At 35.3% G+C, this 18,779-nt stretch overlaps 4 protein-coding genes across 7 annotated transcripts; 2 read left to right on the forward strand and 2 right to left on the reverse strand.

Moving 5' to 3' along the window:
* Positions 1 to 64: 64 nt before the first annotated feature.
* Positions 65 to 1,395, forward strand: LOC115447562. Of its 2 annotated transcripts, none has more exons than XM_037439463.1 (3): positions 65 to 232; positions 581 to 690; positions 1,167 to 1,395. In XM_037439463.1, exons 1-3 carry the CDS (start codon positions 131 to 133, stop codon positions 1,318 to 1,320), a joined length of 366 nt encoding a protein of 121 aa, XP_037295360.1. In that variant the 5' UTR covers positions 65 to 130; the 3' UTR covers positions 1,321 to 1,395. The 2 variants fall into 2 exon arrangements, with proteins under 2 accessions (XP_037295360.1, XP_030030556.2); XM_030174696.2 differs by lacking the exon at positions 65 to 232 and adding an exon at positions 353 to 494.
* Positions 1,396 to 1,437: 42 nt separating this feature from the next.
* Positions 1,438 to 2,588, forward strand: LOC115447563. The gene is made up of 3 exons (XM_030174697.2): positions 1,438 to 1,610; positions 1,914 to 2,023; positions 2,321 to 2,588. Exons 1-3 carry the CDS (start codon positions 1,554 to 1,556, stop codon positions 2,472 to 2,474), a joined length of 321 nt encoding a protein of 106 aa, XP_030030557.1. The 5' UTR covers positions 1,438 to 1,553; the 3' UTR covers positions 2,475 to 2,588.
* LOC115447559 (calcium and integrin-binding protein 1) lies at positions 2,489 to 6,878 on the reverse strand. Its single transcript, XM_030174690.2, has 5 exons — positions 6,467 to 6,878; positions 5,459 to 5,561; positions 3,630 to 3,777; positions 3,098 to 3,222; positions 2,489 to 2,710 (listed from the first exon to the last, which is right to left on the reverse strand). Exons 1-5 carry the CDS (start codon positions 6,556 to 6,558, stop codon positions 2,600 to 2,602), a joined length of 579 nt encoding a protein of 192 aa, XP_030030550.2. The 5' UTR covers positions 6,559 to 6,878; the 3' UTR covers positions 2,489 to 2,599.
* Positions 6,712 to 18,354, reverse strand: LOC115447560. Of its 3 annotated transcripts, XM_030174694.2 has the most exons (8): positions 17,985 to 18,353; positions 17,116 to 17,769; positions 12,532 to 12,923; positions 11,702 to 11,857; positions 11,170 to 11,301; positions 9,395 to 9,953; positions 8,605 to 8,780; positions 6,712 to 7,893 (listed from the first exon to the last, which is right to left on the reverse strand). In XM_030174694.2, the coding sequence occupies exons 2-8, from the start codon at positions 17,680 to 17,682 to the stop codon at positions 7,479 to 7,481; spliced, it is 2,397 nt and encodes a 798-aa protein (XP_030030554.2). In that variant the 5' UTR covers positions 17,683 to 17,769; positions 17,985 to 18,353; the 3' UTR covers positions 6,712 to 7,478. The 3 variants fall into 3 exon arrangements, with proteins under 3 accessions (XP_030030554.2, XP_030030553.2, XP_030030551.2); XM_030174693.2 differs by having other exon boundaries at positions 9,395 to 9,938; positions 17,116 to 18,354; XM_030174691.2 differs by having other exon boundaries at positions 17,116 to 18,153.
* Positions 18,355 to 18,779: the final 425 nt, after the last annotated feature.

Here is an 18,779-nt window from a genome sequence, read left to right on the forward strand (position 1 = left end):
CTTATGTCACCAATAAAATCCATCATTCGCTTATCTTAACATAATATTTAATTCAGTATCCTCATATATATTATAATTCTCGTTGAGTATCCTGCTCTTATAACTTTTGGCGCTATCTTTCAAATTAATCATGCGGCGTCACCATAATATGATGATTTTTGACGACAAATTTTCATACACAGAGATGATGCTCTTTATCTCTTTCTTCCATACAAATAGCATCACAATCAAGGTAGTAGTTATATTCTCTTTGTTAATATCCATCCATACCTCCAAGGATAAAAACCACAGATAAAATTACTTATGCAAAAGGATTATTTTTTCTATAAAATATTCTGTCAATAAACTTCATTTTGTCTATATTTATTATTGTCATGCCTTTCTATTTATCAATTTTATGAACCTAATTATTATATCTATCTATCTAAAAAATGGTTAAATATATTCTGTTTTCGGATATCCTACGACAAGAGGAGATAGAAAACTTTTACACTGTATTTATCTTATACCTACCCAATATAACACGTTTTATTTATACGTATTATGATATCGATTTTCACCATTTACTTACATTTCACAGGCTTGCCAGCTCCATCGTGATTATTATAGAAGTTATAAATCTAGTCGTCATCCTCTTACTTACTTCAAAGAACCCGAATACATGTGGCAATGTCCGTCGGAAATGTCTCAGTAAGAACCTTAATACTTACCTCTCTGACGTAAATTTATGTAAATCTAACACCATTTTTACCGTTTCCATGTTTATTCGGCTCCTAAGGAAATATAATAAATTGTCCATAAAATATTGGATATACAAGATGTTGGTGCAACTTCACTGCAAAATTCCTTAAAAATTGGGAACAAATTACCGGATTAAAAATTAACTCACAATGGATTCTTCAGGATTATTCAGGATATAGTCAACCTGTGTGCCAAATTTGTTAATGCTTTAACTTCTTCAAAAAAACAAATTTTATATCACAGAAACTTGATAACAAAATTTGTAAGATCGTAAGAGGTCACTCACACCACGGCCAATTTGTCCTATCGAATTATACCGGACAAAATTGACCGTGTACCCAAGCCTTACACTGTAAGGATTACTTTATATGAACATACACTTGGCAAAATTCAGTGTTATTTTATTATTAACCCATCTTTTTCAGCGTTTATTTGAATTTCCCGGCGTTCCACGTGAGATACAAGCATCCTACAGTAGTTCCGGCTACCTTAGGACGGACTTCTGATATGCCTGCATTGCCCGATCGTTGTTTAGCTGCTCGTTACAACAAGCCCCCTTGTAAGGCTTTCATTAGATAATGTTGAGATAATATTTCCAGCAATGTATTTTCCTTACTTCCAAAACTATGTTTTTAATAAAAGTTTAATTACTTATTTACATTTAAAACTCTTTCAATACCTGACACAAAAAAAAACCAACCGGGACAAATGAAAGTTTGAAGTCCAAATATGCACCAAATATGTCTGGAAACGTAAATATTGAGTGCTTTCTATTTGATTATTAAGTAATTTATGGAAGCAAATTGTTTTTAATGGATATTTTATTTGTCGACAACGGTAGGCAAGATGAAATTGAAACTTTTTATGAAGTAAGTACTTAACTTTTTTATTTTTTATTTATAATCGCGAGATTTATTATAGACAACGTTGCACGCACGTAGACATTTTTTATTGTAGATATTATATATAATACTTAATATACCTATATGAGAACTTCAATTAATCTTCCGGCAATAAATTTTGAAACTTATGCAACAAGTACCACACTTTTAAGTCCTATGACCAGATTAGTATTTATGTAATGCATTTAAATTAGGAGCAGTAATTACATATTAATGGGCGGCTATCCAAATTATTAAAAAAAATATTTAAACAAATTCTCACCACTGCAGGCGAGCCAGCGCCAAAGAGACTTCTACAGGGGCTATCCCAAGGCCTACCATCCTTTGATTTATTTCAAAGATCCAGAGTACATGTGGCAATGTCCACCGGACATGACACCGTAAGTTTTTTTCATAATCAAACGTTATTAAAAATAATGCAAGTAACTACTAAGGTACAAAATTTTGAATAATATTTGAATGTATTTGGGTACGCCATACCAGTGGCGGCAGTTGACGAATCGGTCAACCACACTGGGCCTCGCGCTTACTTGAACAACCCATTACAGTGCCTTAACTGCGAACTTTTTTCAAGTCACCACCTTGTTACCTAAAGTCTACGAAAATTGTTAAAATCGGGTCTGTAAATTTTTTAATTTGTATGCAACTATATCTAAGTCTGATTATATCGATTTCAGGACCTATCTCTCCTTCCCCATGTACCACGTGAAATATAAGCAGCCGGCAGTATTGCCGACTACCTTAGGTCGTACTACGGGCATACCGGCACTACCAGATAGAACTCTAGCTGGGCGTTTCAACAAGGCCGCGTGCAAGCTTTTCGTTAGATAAAAAACAAGTACCTTAAAATAAACACGATAATAAAAACTTATTTTAATAGCAATATTTCATAATATATGTGATAATAAACTGTACAATGTCTTAAACAATAAACAGCTTAAAAATTAATTTATAAATTATAATCTAAAATAAAATGCAGATGCAAATTCTGGTATTCTGGACATAATAAGTTTGAATTCGCTCATGCCAATAGCTCCGCTGTTGTCCAGGTTAATTTCGTCCAAGATCTAAAAAATAAATAAAAATAGGAATTATGACGTGTCAGCAAGTATAGTATGTATAATGATGGATCGGACTACGACTTTTGACAGGTCGTCTGTCTATCCTGTACCTAATTAGATGTGACTCCAACGACACGCTTGCATCGTGGTCTCCATTCCAGTGCTTTTCTATCCCATAGGATATTAATTCTGCGAAACTAAATATTTTGGCAAGCCTGGTATTCAAAATGAAATTAGAAGCCCAGATAGCAAACGTGTTAACCATCCAGAGAATCGCGCCCCGATGGCCTCGCACTAGATAGCCATAGTAGATCCTTTAGCTAAACATAATGTTAATATACCTAATTATGAATATCAATCCTTGAATATATAAGTATTACGAATTGCACTTACGACATTGGCGATTTTAGTCTTAGATTCGCGATCTAAATAGTTGTTCGGGTTACTGGGATGCCACGTCAAACGGTCCAAAATGCCTTTGATGTCACTGGCCGATAGCTGATTGTCGTCGTTTAAATCTGGGTAAAATAACGATTTCATATTATAAATTAATACTCCGATAGAGTACTTTACCTACACCATGATAACTTGAAAACTTTTACGATATTAGAATTAACAACTGACGCCACCTAAAATGAATTCTAAAAATAAATACATAATTAGATTATGTATAATACATTTACTATTTACATCTTTGATCTTGACTGTAGATGATAGACCATGTTGTCGTTAGTACACAAGACTTTTAGAATTTAATATCCACGTAATTATTGATAGGACGTGATATAATTATAGGTAATGAATTCAGGGGCTAAGATAGATGATCTGATGAACAGATATTTAAAGAATTATGCTGTAAGTATACCTTTACAGACTTCCATTAGTGTTGTTGATTTTTTATATTTCAGCCGTAATAGTCACTTACCAAACACTCTAAATGCCCAGCTCGCTTTCACGTGCGCAGGACACTCAGCGCTCATGGCAGAGCACAAATCTAACATGTCCTCGAATGAGAAACAGTTGTCATTCTGTGAAGAGAATACTTGGAATATGCGGTCTTGGAATGGATTGTTCTGAAAAGGATTACAATTATGTAAAGCCAATTATTTCCCTCTTTACCAATGGTTTCAATTGGTGTTTTAACAAATAATCGTTTTACTAATCTTCATGGTAAACGATTTGTGGGTAACCAATCAGATCTATATTGTTACGCGCCGCTATCCTAGCCGATGACATCGGGCGTTTCCGGAAGTATTCGGCTGCGCGGGCAGGCTGGCAGAAGAGAAGATATGTCACGCGGCGACTATTCTATTGTTATTCTCTCTGGCTGGACGTTGTCAAAAGAATGTCTAAAATTGTATTCTGTAATTATTTTGCTAATATAATGTTTACTGTAAAAAGAGCGTTTTACCATATATAGGCTTAGATATATTACATGGTAGGTGCCTAATTAAGACCATAGCTAAGATATTTTTTCATACTTAGGAACCTACCTATGTGATAACTGTATACAGGTGTCCAAAAAAATAGTGTCAAGCGGAGGTCCAGAGATAGAGCACTCCTTGGGATATACAAATCACCCCCATGTACCCCATCCGCGATTTTTCATAGTTTTCGAATTATTAATATTTTTCTGATTTTTTGAGAATTTTCTATTTGAACAATTAAATATTTTTTTTTCTTTAAGAGTAGTAGAACCTACTCTGACGTTTTTTTACCTTTCATTATTTTTATCTACGTTAATGTACTTCCCCTAATGTAACAGATAATGACTGAACGATATAATCGCGGTAAGCTAACAAATCAGTGATTAACACTTCTATTCTAGTGTTTGACGAGATTAGCAAGTAACGAGGCCAATTACGTCAATATAGCACATAATTACAATAAAACATGGCTATGGATACTTCCTGTGTATTTTAATACATACCAAATTCTCTTGTAATAATAGGATCTGATAAAATATATAAATTAATTAAAAATCCTAATCGCTATCTCCAGATCGATCATGAAAAGACACCTATCAAAATTAGTAATTAACTAGATAATAAATTTGTTTATTATTACTCGTATTATGTGTTTTTCACTTTATTCTATAATGCACCTGCCTCCGTTCTTTTTACTCCAACCTAAGGTTGACTGGGAGAGAATGCCCATGGCATTAAGTTATTACTGTATACCATGTGTACAAAGTGTATAATAAAATAAATAATATCAATTTAAGTATAGCGTTTAATCTTTATTCTGATTGGTCCATTTCGACGATCGTTTCTACCCTCAAGTGCTGTTTTTTGTATCAGAAGAAAGTCTGCCCAAGGAATAGCCGAATAGCCGACCTATGAGGAAGAATTCAGAAGAGAGAAGGGATCTATCGGGCACTTTGTACTTAGTTATTAGAAACAGTTGCTTTTGCAGGGAATTATTGTTTTCGTTTTTTACATTGTCCATTTCGAGTTATAGTGTTGCCGAAATTAACCATTGGTTTAAGAATTAGATAGATACTAGTTTTTTACCGCAATAAGTTTTTATTGTATGTATTTTAGTTAGCTAAAAATATTTATACAATATTTTATAAAAACACCTACAATAAAAATGATATTTACCTGAACGTGTGCGGAAAAATACAGAATTATATAACTATATCCTTATTTTTATATACTTACCTATAATATTGGGAGCAGTCCAAATCAATAATACCTAAATTTAACACAGCAATCTTAATGAAATTCAGTGCTCTGAAACTACGAAACTTACCTTCAATACGTCAAACTTCTGAAGAATCTCCTCTCTCGTAAATCTGTGTTTATAGTCCGCTTTGAGTTTTTCAGGATTTATTGAATAGAATTTCTTCATTAAACTGTAATCATAATGAGTTTCCTTTAATATTTTTTAAATGAATCCTCGCTTATTATTGCTACGATTTTAAGAATTTAAACATAAGTCGATAAAATCAAAATATAAATATTCGAAACTAATAAGAGACGTCTTTTGTTAACTCTGTCCAGAAAATACATTATCAATACTAGCTTTTGCTCGCGGCGTCGCTCGCTTGAAAGTTTTTCGGGACCAAAGTCCCCCTAGATATATGTTTCCCTGAGATAGAAAGTAGCCTATGTCCTTCTTACGGTCTATCTCCATACCAAATTTCATCTAAATCCGATGGGTAGTTTCTGAGACTGGCTGACAGATGCGGCGGGAGAAATTGTTTGATTATAATATATTTTTTTATAACTTTTTAAGAGGAACAATTCCGTCATACAAATTTATTGGGTACCTTTTACCATTAACTCAACGCACGCAACGGAAGCTTTTAAAAGCATATTTTTTTTCCAGTTTTTGAAAATTTTTCACTGATGCTCCGCTGCTATTGGTCAAAGCGTGACGTTATATAGTCTATAGCTTTCCTCGATAAGTGGGGTATCCAACTACATAGAAAGTGCAACGACTCCATGTTCAGTTTTATATTATAAACGCACACATAAATAGATCTTAAAGTCTTGTCTGTTTTGCGCACACTACAACAGATTTTAATAAATGTGTGCATGAGATGCTATTATACTGGGCAAAAAGGAAATGTGATAAAAGGCGTGATCTTCATATTTTTTCTAAGCTGATCACTTACCATGATCCACGTGGTAGTTATTAAGTATAAAAAATATATAAAACGTGAATCACAAAATTTTCGCAAAATTCCCTCACATTAACTTTCTACGAAAAAGAAAGTACTTGTAAACTGTCACAAAGTTATTTTAAAGCACTTACTGTAATATTTCTCCTTTATTCAAGTACGTTAAACTTCTATAATCTTCCAAAACATCTTCTGTGAGACCAGGATACGACTGTGAACCACCCATAATGCTCTAAACAAAAACACCAGACCGAAAGCACTCTAAGGTCATGAATACATTTCCTACACAATAACACAAAGCTATCTTATCGCTTTAATGTATACGATAAGTCAACCAATTAAAAACCTATAAAATGGAATTGCCGAATAAAACACACTATCGATGAAAAATAATTTATTTCTTATCGGTATCTGAGATCGGGCTCAGCAATAGTAATATATGCGTAAGCAAATTCACACTTAAACAAATTAAACACGTTACTAATATAGCGTTGTGTTCGATAACTATTTTTCATAACAAAATGTCGGCTATGTATCAGAAAATTCAGGCAAAACTAAAGTTAGCAAGGAAAAATATTCGATAATTATAATTAAACTCTATCCAGTTCCCAGTATTTAATGTCAAGCCGCACGCGCAGCGCCACGACTGTATGTCAAGTAACTATAAAGTGGGATTTTTCCTCATAAATAAAATTCATACTAACACACAAGTTATACGTAAGGACTCGCAAAGACAAGTTAAAAGGAAGCTCTTATATGGCTACATTGAGAAACAAATACGTTTACATACTTCGGCTTCAATAGACCCGTCCATAATTAAAGCGAATATGCCAGCGCCTAACCGCTGTTTTCAATAAACAATCCCAATAGCTTTTTTCGATCTATCTAAAAATGGACCAAACAGAACGAACATTGTTTTGACATGCTTACAAATGAATTATGATTGGTTCATTCTCGGAATCGGATTGAAGATTGAGATCGTTTATTGAAAACGGGTGTAAATCAGTCAAATATAAATGAAACACTACTTGTCTTATGATAACTTAAAACAATAAATAATATTTACAAAATTAACGTTATTACAAAAAAAAAATTGCAAATATCCATCTCTTTACAAATTCAAATAAAGGACACAACAAACACATTTCACCTTTTAGGCAAGTCAATATTGTCAAAACTGATTTGCCTTCGAGCGCGCATCTTTGCGGCTTCTTCGAAGGAGGGCATGGAGTTGGACTTGAAGAGACCAACTCCAGATTTATCGAATAAACTAAGTCCGCTACTGCTATTGGAGTTAGTGTCTATATTAACTAGTTTATCTTGGAGGACATTTTTTGAAGCGCTTTTAGGCGGGTCCTGTTTTATGGATAGGTCGTAGTTCTCTTTTATTTGTGACGTGAAAGTACTGGAGACTTGGCGGGCTCTTTGTTGGTACGCGGTGGCGGAGATGTAGCCCGTCACCTTACCGTTGGCTTCATTAGCTAACTTCATCTGCTCTTCTTGGAAACAGTCTTCTACTGAGCGGCCCTGGATGATCGCGAACACGTATTGACGGGCAAGCCTAAAATAGAAATGGATTTTAGATTTTAGTTTTAGGTTTAAGTAGACGTGTTGGATTCTCACTTGTTGGTAAAGGGAAATAGAAAGTAGCAAGACCAACCGAATTATTAATTTTAATACCATTACATCCGATAACCCTGAGACAGATAAATAAGTCTCAAAAGGCCCTTTGAACCAGAAGATAAGATGTACATTACTAGGCATGGATGGCTTGGATTAAAAATAGACATTGTGGTATCATGGTACCTACCCAGTCGCTAGTAAGTGGGTATCTATTACTTGGGGAATAAAAGGTGATAATTCTGTATATTTTTCTTTTTATAAATCAAGTTATATAAAATTTTGCTGAAACCATTCAAGCTTTCGTTAGCCACTATCGTTGTTATGAGAGGGACGTAATTGTGTACATGGTACGTCAGCGCTTGGAAGTCTTCAGTTGGAATCCCTGAGCGTGCCAAGTGATAATGTTGTTTTTCTCAGTAACAGCCCGGAATCTGGAATTTGAGTACGATATGGTGATAGGCTTGCACCCTATCACCTCATGGGATAGAACACACTTTGCGAAAAGTGGATGCTCAGGTTGCGACTCGCCTACTCCTTCGAGAATAAACGCGTGATGTACGCGTGTGTGTGTATATTCGTGCTAGGGGTACTGTGGTCATGAGTAGTGTCGCTACTGCAGCAGAGGTGGTGTGCAGGCAGTGGCACTGACTTGAGCATGGTGTCGGAGGTGGAGAGGCTGGGCGCGGCGAGGCGCGCGGCGTGCGGCGGCAGCGCGAGCAGGCGGCGCGTGAGGCGCGCCAGGGCCGACGCCTTCTCGCGGAACCCCGCCGACGACATGCGCCAGCCGTGCACGCGCAGCGCCTCCGACACCGCCCACAGCAGCTTCTGCAAACACCACGCTACTGTTACAACTGCTCCTAGGTATAAGTACTTCATACTAATATTATAAATGCGAATGTTTGAATATTCGTTAGAAGTAAATGTGGGAACCGCTAAATAGATAGAAATGGACCACGTGCTGGATGAACATATAGGTATATTATCTCAATAATTAATTAAATATTTAAATTTTCAATGATATTTTAAATAGATGGGACTAGAAACCGTTATAATAATTTAGAGTTTTATTTGTTACAGACAAAGCTTTTCAAACAAGCGAAGACGTAAGCAACGCCTAGTTAATTATAATGGCGAAATAAAAAAGATAAAATAGTACCATTAATATATAACTTTTTAAATGTTATCTAATAACGAAGTAAATTTTGTTAATTTGGAAAAGATTTATATCTAGGCGACTGTTAATTCATATATAATTATTTTTTTTTATTAATGCAAGGTCCATTCTCATCGAGAAAACTTTAAGAAAAACTCCAACATTCAATATCTCATCAATGTCTAAGCTATACGAATAATTCCTGATTCAACGCATTTTTTCCTAATTGTGGAATAAATATTAAAAGGTACGAGATTTAGAAAAACTGTTGATACAAAATACGCACCTTCTTATGTGTTTCATTCAGCTCCGTCGTGTTCCTAGCAGTGAACACCTCAGACGAGCGGCGGCTGAACCCTATCGAATGTGCGTTGCTGATCGTATCTCCTCCGAACGACAGACTCTTTGCTATCTTACTCCTGCTGCTCTCCGGCTGTTCATCCAAAGCGTCCAACTTGCGTTTCAAAAAGTGGTCGCTTTGAGTGCCGTCCAAACTTTTGGTTTCCTCCGTCCTAATAGGCGACCCGAATAAAGCCCGTCTGGACTTCATTGCTTGTACTGGCACCGAAGAACACGAAGACTGCGGTATCTTCTTATTTTCTGGACTTATGAAGAGAGCTCTTTTTAATGTTTCTCGGGTTGGTTGAGTTCTTGATAGCGTCTCGGAGTCCAGTAATAGTCGTCTCATAGCCTTCTTTTTACTGGAGCCGCCGCTGCGCGTTGTGGGTGTCTTTGCCGGAGTTTTCTTCCCCGGGGTTCTTCGTGGCGTTTTCTTCCCTGGAGTGCGTTTGTATCGCGGACTTTTCCTTTCGGCGGAATTTATCAGTTTTCTGTGCGGGAAGAAACTTGAAAACGTTTCGTTTGTTAGATTAATGTAAATAGTACAACATAAAAAAATTGGAATGGACTAGGGTAGGGCTACCATCATTAAACTACTTAAGTCAGACAGAAAGGTCGTGTAAATATGGATGAAAATAAGACTAAATCAGAAACACCAAAATGAATGCCAGTCTTAGAAACGTTTTTTTATGTTCTGTGATTATTAATGTATAGTTATCTATCATTTTAATAATATGCGGAATAACAATTCCTATTTTAAAACAAGAATGCATTGCGCAAGGTGAAATTAAACACGCCAACATTTCTGCAGTCGTAAAACTGCAATGTTGCATTTCTTTGCACACGATGATACACACTATGACGTTGATATTGAAACAGTCTGTAATGATGTAACGATAGATAGAAACTAGTAATATTTTCTATCAGTATTCGGTAGCCTCCAGAGAAAGATGATATCAGGCAAATAACTAAACTATAATTTCTGCAAAATATTTGAAAGATGTTGCACTCAGCCAACAAATTTAAAGATACTTGAACAAAGAGCTGATCGAAAGTGATGGCAGTTATTTACCAATCTCGTCTGCCTAATAACTGGATGTTTTTTTTACGTGCACGGCAGTGACCTACTGCACCTGATGGTTAGTGTAGCGGGTACCTACAATAGAATGTCGACTGACGAGAGATGATTACCCCTCAGCAGTCGACACAATTACGCTGGCCTGTTCACACGGAAATACACAGCTGATGCCGGAACGCAACACACGTGAGCCATTATGGCGGGTTTTGACACCTAGTGCACGGTGATCGATATCCGGGGGGAAATAAAATATATCCTACCACCCGCATATAATAGGCATAGAATGTGGCCAATTGGAGGAATATATACTGTTAGAACTATCGGTACATTACACTAGGATATACTTCCTATGTTTTACTATTTTTATTATTCCGTAACAGACACTATTTCCGGAAGTATATCATTCGTATTCAACGCGAGCTTGTGTTGACTATCGATGGCATGTATAATATAAGCTCATATTATATCGCGCGACTTGCAACTTAATGTTTTAAATTTAAAATGGAATATTCAGACTTATATGTATATGATAAATGATTACATCGAAATGAAACTATTTTATCGTGATTTTTTATATAATAATTCTTTCCCACTTTCGAAGGCTTTGCAGCCTACGTGAAAAAATGTAGTAAATAAATACTTACTTTTTATCAATCAAGACCATTTTGGGTGCCGAGGTCTGAGCCTTCTCGTTGATGGTGGCGGCGCTACAGAAGGCTTGCCGCCTGCGTGCCAAGTGCGAGAGCCGACGCCCGGGAGACTTCGCTTGGGCCATTCTGGGAAAAAATGACGAATTTCACTTTTCCGCCAGTTTCTGGTTATTATTAGATGAGTTATTATTAAAAAAAGCTTACTTTCGATTGAAATAAGATAGGTTTTTATTATACAGTAGAAACCGGTTATAACGACTCCGGTTATAGCGACACATCGGTTATTACCACTAAATGGAATGGACTTTTTAAATAAATGCATATAAAATGCGTATCGTTTATAACGACTATCGGATATAGCATCCAGATTCGGTGACCTCTTCGCTGTCGCTATAACCGATTTTCACTGTATATTTTTTAATACTTTGACAAGAAAAATAGCAACATTTGATCTCTAAAAAAATTCATGCTTAACAAAAAAAAAATATTTTTTGTATAAAAGCCACAATAGGATATAAAGACTTACTTCAAACGCAATGCTTTCCGTTTGCTAGCGCTGCTTGGAGACTGTAGACCGCCGGAGTGTATGTTCACACTCGTGTCAGTTTCGGCACCGACATATCTCTCACCGTATCTCAAAGCCAGTAGCTCGAATCTTTCAGAGTATTTGGTTACATTGTAACTGAAAAAGAATAAACATTATGGTTCTATATTACATTAATTATAGTAGGTTCTTTAATTGAAATAGTGAAATCTAGTCTAAGAAGAATCATAATTTTTGTGACGTGACGTAAATAAAAACTTATAAAATGAATCTATCCCGGACTATACAAAGTCTATTTTCTTTTGTTAATCACAGAGTTCAAGCTCAAAATTTATATTTGTTTTTCAATACGTAAATTCTTTTGAGTTGTACAAGTTGTCTGGTGTAAACATTAAACCAAGCACTACCCATATAAATTAACATACATACAACCACAAATATTTTGAATATCAATAATTGTTCTTGATATGTAGGTAAAGTTCAACTTATATTTCACCTACAAACTTTATCATATTATATATAAATAAAAATTAATGTATATTTGCCCTCTACGTATTCTGAAACCATTGATCAGATTGTTATGAAACTTTGGTAGGGAGGTTTGGGGACGCCTGTGAGGGTTCCTGGCCCCAAAATTCTATAGAAATTATTTTTTTTCATCTTGCATTACACTTTTTGCACTATGGTTTTGATATTATTTTGGTATAATAAATTTATCATACTTTACATATTATACATGTTTATTTCCATATACTCTATGTGGCGTTACAACACATGCCTGGTACAGATAGTTAAAAAAAAAAAATACTCACTATACATCATAATATCTGCACTTCAACACTTCTGGCCATGCTGTCTCCGCAGCTTCCATCTCAGTGCCCAATTTTATCTCTACACTTTTGTCACTTACATTCAAGTCACTACTAGTGTTCAATGTCAAGTTCTCTTCGTGCTTTACCATTATTTCGCTAGAAGAACCCTTTGAAGCTTCTATGTCACTAAGCATTTTGGGCAAAGCCAACTGCTCTGGTATTTCAACAAAGGATACCATCTTTTTTGGTGTGGTTGAGTTTACTTCTGGTGTGTTGACTTTTTCGCTGTCATTGAATAAGGGTAGATAACAGTAATATTTCTTTAGCATCTCTACGATATCAGTGCGAAGAATTGTGACAGATGGTGGTGGTAACACTCCTTGTAGGATTTCCTGACAAGATATAATTTGATAATATATAGATTATGTTACATAAACATTCGATAATTGCGATATAATGGCTTTTCGCCATTATTAGAAATAAAAGTTTGCACACGACGCATTTTAAGAGCCGAAGACGCGCGACGGATCAACTACAACAAGAAATAGGTGCACACACTGCGCATCATCGGCACACTTGTTTATAAGTACATCTCATTTTAAAATTCTACTAAACTGTCCTAAGCGCTAACTATGCAGTAAAGGTAAGAATAAAGCGTTCATAATAAGCTATCTGTAAACATGATAAATAAGGTTATTTTGCTTGGTCTATTTTGGCTATGAGATTGATTGTAACCAGCAAGATTTCTCACAGTAATTGACCATAGGATGCATTTATAGGTCAGAGCTTTTTAAACAAACACAGGTATTTGAATTTAAATAGTTAAAACTGGCATTATTATGTGTTTCCCCAGACAATCTCCAAAATGTTCTTTGTATATAGAATTTCTAGAACCAAACCATAAATTATTTAATAAATATTTAGAATACAGCACTACCGTATTCTTATTGACCTACATATTGGGTAATAATACCACTTAATTGACATAAAAAAAAAATGTTTGGTTCTGATTATTTATCTTAAAATGACCTATATTTCACATTAGTCATTATTTTAAGATGACACATATCGTCGGCTAAGAGTGCTGAGCTGCTAACTCCATAATAGACAGTTAGTAACAGGATAAAAAAAACTGAATTATTATTTTATTTCTTACAACATCTAAAGAATGAAGATCCCGTTGGTAGATATTTCTTTAAGTTTTATATATTTTCACAAAACAACTATTAACTATCAAATGGTTTAGAATTATTACAGAAAAATGGAGTTAGCCAGCTTTCGTTTTAGAAAATTAGATTTATATTGCTATTAAATTGGAGTTAGCATTTTATCACATTAAATAAATAATCTTAAATTTTAAGTAGAATGCGTTTATAAAATAAATATATTAAACACATGCATATTACTATTAGTACCTATTCAATAATTATGATTAGCAGTGAAATAAAACTTTCATAAAAGTCAAAAATTTGTTGATAACGTCTGCTTTATCACCTGCAAGTCGTTATAAGTATTCGACGATAAATATTGCACATCGACATTTGGATACACAAAACACTAAGAATCCCGTGTTTATTACGTGCTGTTAAAATATTTAGGTGTTGTTTTTGATTAGGGAAAATAAAAAAAAGAAAATGTTTTTAACACGATTACATAATTTGGTAAGTAACTCGTCATGTAGCGTACATATTAAACACTAATCATTATACATATAATTGCTAAAATAACATTTAAATGAAAACTTTTAATCATCTAAATTCTCAAAATTCTCATCATCATCAGCCTATATCTTTGTCCACTGATATACATAGGCCTTCCCAAATATGCGCCATTTTACCCTGTCTTCGGGCAGTCGCATCCAGTTCTTGTCAGCGACCTTTTGTAGATCGTCACTCCACCTTGCTTGAAGGCGTCCTACAAATACGTTTGCCGAGTCGTGGTCTCCACTTAAGAACTCGTTTACCCCATCAGTTATCGGTTCTTCGACAGATATGCCCTGCCCACTGCTACTTTAGTTTGCTAATCTTGTCTGCTATGTCGGTGACATTAGTTCTCTGACGGATGACTTCGTTATGAAGTTTATCCTTCAGAGAAACTCCAAGCATAGCACGTTCCATAGCTCGCTGAGCGACCCTGGACTGGTGGACCAGCCACTTTGAGCATTCACGTTTCGGCACCGTAGGTTATGACAGGTAGGACGCATTGGGTGAAAACCTTAATTTTCAGACATTGCGGTAGAAACCACGAGAAAACCCGACGTAGTTTACCAAATGTGGCCCAGCCCAGTTGGAATCTCCTTTTAACCTCCTTCTCAAAACTGTTTGTTCCTAATTGCAGAATCTGCCCATGGTAAAATTATTCGGAAACAACTTTAAGAAGGTGGTCATTGACAACGATAAAACGGTCCTTGATCATAACTTTTGTCTTATCAAGATTCATTGTTAGACTTATTCGCTGTGAGGCTGATGCTAGGCTGAACACAGCATCTGTTGCAGCTCTTCCAGTGTTTCTGCCATTATCACTATGTCGTCTGCGAATTGCAAGAGCAAGTAATCACCAGAGTTATGAACAAATCCTACACTACGCTTTTGAACAGTTTTGGAGATATGCCATCCCCCTGTCTCACGAATTAAATATCTTTGCTCTCAAAGAGTTCCATATCACTGTCACTATCGGCCATATTATTTACTAGTTTATCAGTGTAATCGTCTACGTCGTGTTAAATTCTTAGATGTTTATTCTCGTATTTGATTGCGTGATCGCAAACCTATTTCCATTCTTCAGCCCCGGTAATATTTACTTTTCAATGAATATTGTTTTTACTGTAATCTAATTCATATCCTCGTTTCTAGCGGCTACATAGCCTTTCAGTCGAGATCACATATTTTAATTTGGATTAAAATCCGGTTGATACCGTGGCAGTCACAACATAGTGTGCCCGTGTTCAGCAAGTAACTTGTCCACTGAAAATTCTGTTAACCGCTGTATTTCAGTACCGAATTCGTTTAATATATTTTTCAAAGTTCTCAGTAAATTTCCAGTGGCATTTGCCACTCGTTCTTGTTGCTTTTTACGATAATTATTTACATTTTAATCCTTATTTATTTTAATCTGTCGGCTTAGGTTACAAAATATATATAAATAATTATAGAAAATTCGAGTGACTGACTTCGTAAAGGATTCCCTCGTTTTTTATGGATGCCATCATACTTTTGAAAGTTGGGGTCTTTTATTTTGATTAAAATAAAGAGAACTATCACTGGCTACAGAAATACTTTCCCAAAGATTTCACCAACAATCAATCAATGTGCAATGTTTATCACTGGATATAGCGATATAAAATACCCAAAATTTGCTGATTTATTTGTAAATTTAATATTTATATATTTACATTGCAGTATGACTCGGCTACCTTTTACTATATTACTTGGCCACGCAAATTTTCTCTCTTAACCGTGGATACAAACTATATATAATTCATGATATAAATAACATAAGTATTACTTATGTTTTTTGAGTTAAAACATGTACACAAGTGTTATTAAAGCATAGAAAGGTATTGAATTGCAAAAAATAATTATGTCTAACTCCTATAACAAGACTTATTTCTAAGAAATAAAATGGGCTAACTCCCAATCCAAGCAAGAGGATGCCAAATTTTAAGCTTTTATGTATTAACACAATTCAAAAGACAAAATAAACATAGAAAAATTAAAAAGCAAGAATACGCAGTAAAATTGTAGTTCTTCTTCATATAGGAGTTATGGTGCCATGCCGCGGGAATTTGAGCTGCACATTTGCCCACAAAATGGCGCCAAATGAGGGAGTTAGCAAGTTTTACGCGAGTTAATTTCACATCCAAGGAGTTGTCAGATATTATTGAGGCTCAAAAAGTGACATTGTCGTGTGTGAGAGGCACTTGGTATGTTTTACGATTTTGTAGAGTTTTGCTCGCTCTATCTGATGGTATCAAAATCTCATTTTCGGTAAAAATGGAGTTAGCAGCTCAGCACTCTTAGCCGACGATATGAAACATTTATTTCTATTACTATGTAATACATGTGCCAAATGAGAAAAAGAATGATTAATAATTTAAGCACATAAATTGTGAAAAGCAAAAACATTATTTCTGATACACTCTAAAATTATACAAAAAAAAAATTGTTTTGTGATTTTGATATAATCTACCATAAAAATTATAAAGAAATAAAGTCATGTCCGTTGCATCTTGAACAAGTATAAATTAAATATTTTCTCCACTGTACATTAAAAACAACAAATAAATTAGCATGTTAAATTTGAAAATAATTTAAGCATAAATTCAGTTGAGATAATTTTCAGTTACAAGGACAATAAATAACAAAAATGATGCAATTTATTTAAAATCCATGATTACTGCATAGTAAATGGTGTTCAAATTCAAATTGATTTTTATTAATTTTACAATCTTACAGGAAAAACCTGTTAAATGAATTTAATTATATAACTATAGATTAAAATGCATTTGTCTTAAAGCAGTTTAGTACATGGATTTGACTCAAATATTAAATCAAGACTAATTAATAAAAAAATTGTAATACAAACCTCCATCTTTTTCACTTTCCTCTTGTCATAAGCTTCATAGTCTTTGAGGAAACTCCAAAAAGGTTCAGACTCAGGAGCCTGAACCTCCTCATCGTCTTCCTCATCAGAAAACATGTCAGGGGACCTCACTCCACTGTCAAAGGATCCTTCAAGTGAAGAGTAACTATGGTCAAAGTTCCACTTTGACGATCCCTCATCGTTAGCCGCGGCGAAATTCTTTTTACTACTAAATTCGTCATACTGAGAGTCACCTGTACTCTCTGAAGTCTGTTCTGTCCTACTATATGTATTTGTATCATTTGATATGTCGATAGTTTTCTGATCACATTTAATCTCCTCACTTTCGGAGCTGCTCGCCGATGTTTCTGCCGACTTGTCCTCCAACGCGACGAGTCGGTTACTGCAACTCAACGCAGTTATCGGATCTACGATAGGTTTCAACTTTTTCACGTGTTTTATGGTACCGTTAAAAGACAACTCGCTCGTGGGCAGCTTGAACACGCTCTCCGAGGGTCGCACGTCACGAAACAGGGGCACGCTGTCCACCGCGTTGTTACTGTTCTCCATAGTGGAGGTTATGAACACGGGCTGTGTACACGTCTCCGCTTTCGACTCCTCAGACGACACATGCACGTCGGTGTGGTTAGATTTGTCCTGCAAGAGGCTGCGGTCAATAGTCGTCGATGAATTTTCATGCGACGACAAGTTACACGGAGAATCTGTTTTAGCAACTAAATCTGTGTCCAAGTTAAAGTTTTTCTCAACAGTGTTGTCATATGTGGCTAAATGAATAAGATTGCATTCGGTCTCAGCTGTTTCGCAATGTTTATTTATTACGTCAACTGGAGCCACGGTCAAATCAATATTACCTCGGCTCACTGAGCTTTGTTGTGAATCGCTAGACGACGGTTCACAAGCTTCACGGTTGTTTGCACCATCTACGAGGTGGTCCACCACATTAAAGCTTCTCATGTAACGCTCATATAGTGAAAAATTATCACTCAGAGAATAACAATTCGTGTCTTCGAGGGATTCCATTAGAGCTACATTTTACAGTATGATTTATGATTTAAACACTGTCTTTGCATATACACAAATTTTTAGGGACTTGAATTTTCTAATTATAAATTTACTATTACACTAAAAGTCTTCCTATTGAACTACGACACAAAAAACGCGCGCGCGACGAACCATTGCGAATGTCGCCGCCATTTGTGACGGATCACTCCACGGACGCCATATTGCATGAAAGTTAAGTGCTTCATAGGGCAGCTTATACATCCGGAATATCATTTTTCAGATCTGAAGCCAGCGACGGAATTCAGATTTGAAAAATGAGCTGCTGTAGGTATCTTTCTAGTTGAACATTTTATTGAAAACTAAACCACTTTGGAAAAGCAAAATTTACGGTGCGAGCTACATTAAAATAAGGTAAAACCATTCTATAACGTTTGTTGTAATGATTATAAATATTTAATATCTGATAAGTCACGTAAAACTACGCTTTTTTATTTTTATACTATGTTTTTTTAGGTTGTAAATCATAATCTACATAATTAACGGTGATGTGCGTGCATTAGCTTATATAACTATTGTGACTATGTACAAGAAAGACTTGGAAAAAAATACAAAAGAAGTACTGAACAATTGATGACAAAAAAGAA

This window comes from Manduca sexta, chromosome 16 (genome assembly GCF_014839805.1).
Source record: "Manduca sexta isolate Smith_Timp_Sample1 chromosome 16, JHU_Msex_v1.0, whole genome shotgun sequence".
NCBI classification, from domain to species: domain Eukaryota; kingdom Metazoa; phylum Arthropoda; class Insecta; order Lepidoptera; family Sphingidae; genus Manduca; species Manduca sexta.